Source organism: Quercus suber, unplaced genomic scaffold, assembly GCF_002906115.3.
Source record: "Quercus suber isolate HL8 unplaced genomic scaffold, Cork oak 2.0 scaffold_973, whole genome shotgun sequence".
Lineage (NCBI taxonomy): Eukaryota > Viridiplantae > Streptophyta > Magnoliopsida > Fagales > Fagaceae > Quercus > Quercus suber.
The window spans coordinates 105,347-112,326 of NW_027070392.1; the positions used below are offsets into that span (position 1 = coordinate 105,347).

The following is a 6,980-nucleotide window of genomic DNA, read 5'->3' on the forward strand; positions in this document are numbered from 1 at the left end:
AGGTTGCCTCTGCCCCTTTTTATTCAGCTAAAAAAAAAAAAGCCAAGATTTTGGATAGAGGTGGGCCAATTAAGGTTAGGCCCTAATAGGTATAGCTAGTGGTCCATGGAACAGCTAGTGGAGATGGTAACTTTAGGAGTAGTTTTAGCCAACCGTGGTGATAAGAATAAGATATCTGGATTGGTGCACAGCGGTCCTGGCCAAGTAGATATCTTTCTATCTATCTATCTATCTATCTATATATATATATATATAAAAAGAGCCAATAGGCTCAATGAACAGTATTTTGGTTTATCTATCTTATATATAAAGAGCCAATAGGCTTAATGAACAATATTTTGGTTTATTGAGTCACCTTATCCTTTATCCGTTTTTTTTTTTTCTTTTTTTTTCAAGTTTTGAACAGTTGCTACAGTGCCAATTTGGTTTGTTCAATTGGCACTGTAGCTACAGTGTTTTTTCCCCCCTTCAGTCAATCATCGTTTTGTGCTTCTTCTTTTTTCTTTTTCTTTTTCCCCTGTTTTCTTTTTAAAATATTTATAAGAGCTGACAGTTATATTGACACAACAAATTTCACAATATTTTCACAATATGTCAATTTCTTATAGGTTGAAATAAAATAATAAAATATGTAAAATATGAGACTATGACAAACCACAGCTGAAAATAATTATTTCTATTAACTATATAAAAAGAGCCAATAGGCTCATGAATAGTGTTTTTGGTTTATTCAATTGGTGAGCTTCACTTTTTCTTTTCATTTTTTTTTTCTTCTTCAAGTATACAAGTTTGTCTGAGCGTTTTTTTTTTTTTTTTTTTTTTTTTTTTTTTTTTTTTTTTTTTTTTTTTTTTTTTTTTTTTTTTTTTTTTTTTTTTTTTTTTTTTTTTTTTTTTTTTTNCTTTTTGTATTTTTTATTTATTGTATTTTTATCTTTATGTACCATTTAAATTTTTTTTTTTAACATAGTTTTACACGCATAAAAATAACTAATAAATAAAAAACTTAGGATAAAAACACTTTTCATCCTTTATGTTTGGGTTAGTTCACAATTCTTCTTTAAACTTTAAAATCAAGCAATTTTTTCCTTAATATTTTGGAAAAGATCAGCAAATATATCATATTGTTATTCCCTTAGTTAAACCCTAATAAAATCCTATAATTATTAAAATATTACATTGTGTAATGTCTAAAATACTCCCACTAAATTTTAACATTCCAAAATATTTGTTCATGTATTTTGAGTTTTAAATAGTAGTAATGCTTAAAAAGTTGGAATGATGATATAAGGTGTTTTATTTATTACGTAGTGAATATTGATTTTCTAGGTTTAAATCTTTGAAATTTATTATTTATCTTGGAAAATTCAATGAAACATGGCTTTTGTTATCCTTTTTTTCTTTTTCTTTTCTTCCCTAAAATAGTTGTTCATTAAAAACAAGTAAGCTAAACATTGCACCTAGACTCATGTAGAATGATAAAAAAGAAAGTATGAATGAAAAAAGTTTCATTGTGTATGGTTGAAGTTATTTGATGAAAAATTTCAATTGTAACATATAACATCACTCATTATGAAAATTTAAATATTGTGACAATCTTAGTAAAACTTAATTGTTTATTGTTAGAAGATAATGATATTCATTATCATTTTTAAAATTTTTTATTGAGTGAATATTGTCTTTAACAAATAAGTACTAAGAAACTATTATATTAAAATAGATATTCATATGTTACATAACTACCCTAATTTTGTGTCATATGCATTTTTTTATGTATATAGTTTCATACTTCTTCAAATAGAAATTTTATCTTAATTTTCTCATTTAAGAGCTAGTCATTCTAAAAGCAATAAGTCTAGCTCACAACAAAATTTCATCAACTCTGGAGGTTGCAAGTCGGCCGTTGTTATTGATAAAATATTGCAAGAATTGTCAGCGTGTAACATTACTTATCTATAAAAATTCTTGAAAGACACCATTTTTGACAAGTGGTGACAAGGAATTGTCAACCTTGAACTAATTTACAAAGGGTCCGACTAGGACATTCGTTTAGAAAAAAATTCCAATGCAGTCCAGCTACTTTTATGAACAGTCAAGCGACATTTAATATAAAAATCTATATTTTTATCAACTTTTGCTCCTTGACACTAAATTGATCACGTTCGAAATAAACTAATCCTTTATGTAACAAGAAAAACGTGATGTCAAGAAGGATCCCAGTAGCTTCCACTTTTATTTAAAACAAAATACACTAAAACTTCCATAAATCCACATTACGAAACCAGCAATTAAACTGCGCAACTGTATGTTGTCCAGAAAATAGTGGCTACATCAAGCTACCCATACATTTTCGTAGAAAACACAGGAAACAGAACAACAAAATGAAAAAGCAATTTTCTTTTTTCATGAGAATCAATGAAACTGCAGTTATGTAGTACTATCAAGAGTTAACTTTCCTGCAGTTCTTTCTAATCTCTCCCCTTGAACCTGTCAATGGAGAAATATTTCCCATCTTAACCCTGGACTTGGCGAATTGCTCAAAGAAAAGTTGGCTGTTCTCTGCGTATTTCTTTACCATTTCCCTTGATCCTTCATTCTTGGTTAAAAGAACTTGATCAGAGCTCAGAAGGCCTTTTGAAGCCAATATGTTCTTGTAGTAGTAGTTATCAAATTTTGTTGGGCTGACATAGTCCAAGAAAAACAGGTTCTGATCACCACCGGATTTTGGGCATCGGATTTTCAATTGGGCCGCATATGATTGATCAAGTGTGTAGTCAGGCTGTCCATTTCCTGACAGTTTGTACAGTCTTTGCCTGAAGCTGGTGCACCGGGCATTTCCAATTGTATGGCTCCCTACATAACAAAATAAAGTTCACACACAAACATTCAGGTTATGATGTTGGAGAATGTGTGAGTTTGAGAACTTAGTACGTATTTAACTATTTCTCTTTACAAATAAGAATAGTACACAATAAAGTAGTATGTAGTAAACAAATATTAAAGTCAATAATAATTTGTCATCTTCGTACCTCAGTAGATTATGAAAAATATCATGTCGTTATCATTATTGTTCTAATTTTGTCCAATCAATGTTTAGAGCAATCTCATTTGATAAAAGAGTGCATGTCTTAAAATTTAGCTATTTGACACCACAAAAAGTTATTTTATCTATTTTACCTACTCACTTTACAAAACATCCAATGGCAATGGATCTATTTTAACTTTAAACACAATAAAATAATATAAACATCACAATAAAATAATATATCTATTATAATAAAATAATATATTCACTACAATAAAATAATATATCAACTACAATAAACAACAATTACAACCACCGCAACCACTACCACTGCCATTACCGCCGCCACCACCGACTCTTTCACTGCCGCTCCCACCACAACAATGATATTTTTTTACCTCTTCAATTTTATTTTTTTTTGAGAATATTTACCACTTCAATTAAATATCCCTTCTTTATTTTTTCTTTATTATTTTTTATTCTGTCTTTCTCTCTCTTCCTTTTGATCTCTTTCTCTTTCTCTGAACCAAGATGAACCATCAAACTTTCACTCTTTCTTCTCAACTTAGATACCCACCGCCCAACCACCATGATCACAACCCATCATCATAAGATCGACTCATTGAGACCCACCAAACTCATAGCCCAACCATCGTGATCACAACCCAAACCCTCACCACTGTTACCAAACCCATCAAGAAAAAACCCAACAATCCAAAATTGCAAAACAATCGGCAACCCACCACCACAACTCGATCAACAAACCACCAGAGGCTCTCGCCTTCCTCGCCGAAGCAGGTTTATGGGTTGTGCTATGGGTTTGTGATCTTTCTCTCTACTCTAACCAATCTGCCATGGGTTTGTGATCTGTGATGTGGGTTTGTGTTTTGTGGTGGTTGTATGGAATTTGGACCGGCGTTGCTTCGATCTTTCTCTCTACTCTATCTCTGTGGGTTTGTGTTTTGTGGTGTTTTGTGATGTGGGTTTGGTGGATCGGCTTTGCTTCAGTGGCAGTGGTCCAATCCGGTGTTTTTCTGGTGGCTAGGTGTTTGATTCGGTGGGTTTTATATGGATTTTATGAGCACCACTGCCGGCGACCTGGCTAGCAAAGCAGAGAGGAGATGAGGGATGCCGAAGAGAGAGAAAGAAAGAAAAAAAAGAAAATATTATTTTAATGAGAGAAGAGAGAGAAGCTTGATCATTTTTTTTTTTTTTTTTTTTTTTTATCTTCTTGCTACAGTGTACAGCCATAAATAGTTGTGCACTGTAGCAAGAAGCTAAAAACTTTTAGCTATCGCTCCACTATTGTAACATGTATTTTTGTATTTTGGTGAAGCTAAAATAGCTATTTAGCTATTTCGCTTCACTACTGCTAATGCTCTAAATGACCCTATTTGTATGGCACAAGCAAGTGCATTAGAGTCTTTACCAGATAGGGCAACAAGATCAACAATATCAAGCCCTTGTCGCTTGAACTTAGTGAGGATGGTTTGGAATGTGTTGTTTGGAGCAGGAAGATTGTTGTTAGAACCACTCAAGCTTGCACTTCTGGAGTCTCTTCTGCCTAATAGTACCTCCCAGCTAGGCCCACCTCTCTGTGTGCATCCAAAACATGATCAGAATTAAGTCTTGGCCATGTAAGAGTAATTTGGTCGTGCCCAATTAATACAATGCACTAAAAATGTTAGAGCATTTGCAGCAGTGTAGCTAAAATAGCTATATAGCTATTTTAGCTACACCAAAACACAAAAAGATGGAGTTAAAGCTAAAAATTTTAGCTTCTGAGCTATAGTGCACAGCTATCTTTAGCTGTGCATTGTAGCTCAAAAAAAAAAAAAAAAAAACTATTTTATGTTTCGTTCACACTAATCAGAATATTTTAATATTATTTTTTTCTTTCCTTTTCTTCTCTCTTCTTTTCCATTTCTACCCGTTCCTCCTCTCTACTCAGTCCTCACCCTTTTTGTTTTTGCTTGTTGCCGCCAACCAAGCCCCTACCCAGGGCCAACCACTCTATCTCGCATTTTCTCTCTCTAAATCTCCACCTCAAAGGCCGAACTTCCGAGCTCCACCCTCTCTCTGCTATCTTGCATTTTCTTTCTTTGTTGATGAAATTTTCGGGGGTATTTTGTTTACAGTGTTTTCCGATGTGGCTGTTGTGGGGGTGGCGGTGAAGATAGAGTGAAAGAGAGAGAAAGACAAAGCTGAAGTAGAAAAACAAAAATGCAAGTGAAGATAGAGTGAAGATAAGAAAGTATATGAGTGTGGAGGAGATAAGAGGAGTATACATGTGTGGAGGAGAAAAACAAAGAGGAAAAAAGAAAAAAGAAAAAATGAAAAAAGAAAGAAAGAAACGTGTATTTTGGATGAAACCAAATAAGATAATGGGAAAAATAAAATAAAGAATAATAAGAAATTAAAATTAAGAAATGTTACCACAATATTTTTGCAATAAATTTTAAGTGACAGATTATTACTATCTAATATTGGTGAGAAAAAAGTAATTTTTTTTTATGGTGGCGGTTGCGGTGGTGGTGGCGGTGGTGGTAGTGACAGTGGTGGTGGTAGTGGCTATGATTGTTATTTATTGTAGAGAATATATTATTCTATCATGTGGCGGCGATAAAAGAGTCAACAATAGCGGCAGCAATGGAAGAGTGGGCGGCGGTGGCATTGGCGGTGGAAGAGTGGTTATGATTGTTGTTTATTATAATGAATATATTATTTTATTGTAGTGGATATATTATTTTATTGTGTTAAAAGTTAAAATAGATCCACTGCTGCAGCATATGAGCGGGTAAAATAGATAAAGTAACATTTTGTAATACCAAATAACAAAATTTTTAGTTCCACTATTGTAGATGCTCTTAATAATACCTGCCAGAACAGTGGATTCTCTTGCATCTATGGCCAAAAGGTCAGCACAAGATACTGTACAAGGGCACTCTTTATCCAGTGCTGATTTGATCTCATCGAGGACTTCAAAACCTCGAATTGAATTCCTGCTAGGATTTGACCCCTTCTCACTGACTATGCTTCCACCTATGTCTAACAGTAATGAAGCATCACAGCCCTGCACTATAGACAACTTGTGTCAAACCACACTAAGCCATCGTGATACATAATAGGTTCTGCTTATGAAATTTACAAGCACGGGTCATAATATATAGTCCTTGTAATTAGCATGTTGATGTTGCAATATGATTGAATTGAATTTATAAAGTTAATGAGAGCTAGTCATTGAAGTGACAAGTTATAACAAGCTAGCAGCAAGAACTGGACAAAACAATCATGGAAATGGAGCCTGAGAATTAAAGCTGCCATACGGGCTTCTTTGGCCACAGCCTTGGCCAGTACGGACCTTACAATCTCTTGAGCTTTTGGGCAAGAGTGGTCATAAAACTGTGGGTAAAGTATCACCTTTGGTCTTGCTAGAGAAGCAAAGAGGAGCAAAAGCACAAAGAGAAAGAACCAAGAGAAAACTAGTGAGCTGAGACATTATTGTCTCTCTTTTTTGTCTCACACAAGGTTCTAGACCAAGACTTCTATAAAACACTTGCAGAGAAATTTCAAAACTTGATATGATGAGAGGTAGATAGCTTTTGAGTATTTATAGGGGAAACTTTTAGACAATATTAGACGAAGTCTTAAGAAGAGAGAGAGAAAAAAAATAGGGAAGGGAACAAAAAGGTTGGAGTTGGTACTAAGTGTAAGTATGGATAGCGCATTTTGTGCACCATCAATGCAGCTGCGTTTTTTTGTGTGGGTCCAATGCATTGTTCATGGAACCTGCAAGTACGGATTTTAGCAAATTTTTTTTAAAATTGGGTCCCACAACACTATTCACACATTTAAAAATTATTTTGCTATAGTTTTTTCAATTTTCAGCAATAAGCAGTATCCAAACAAGCCCTTAACTAGGTAAAAAAAGAAACGCTGGACCGCCTGGATGCCAGAG

General features: G+C 33.7%; 1 protein-coding gene across 1 annotated transcript; it reads right to left on the reverse strand.

Moving 5' to 3' along the window:
- Positions 1 to 2,201: 2,201 nt before the first annotated feature.
- Positions 2,202 to 6,521, reverse strand: LOC111994311 (peroxidase 72-like). The gene is made up of 4 exons (XM_065768616.1): positions 6,443 to 6,521; positions 5,900 to 6,100; positions 4,452 to 4,613; positions 2,202 to 2,850 (listed from the first exon to the last, which is right to left on the reverse strand). Exons 1-4 carry the CDS (start codon positions 6,519 to 6,521, stop codon positions 2,438 to 2,440), a joined length of 855 nt encoding a protein of 284 aa, XP_065624688.1. The 3' UTR covers positions 2,202 to 2,437.
- Between the last annotated feature and the right edge of the window lie 459 nt (positions 6,522 to 6,980).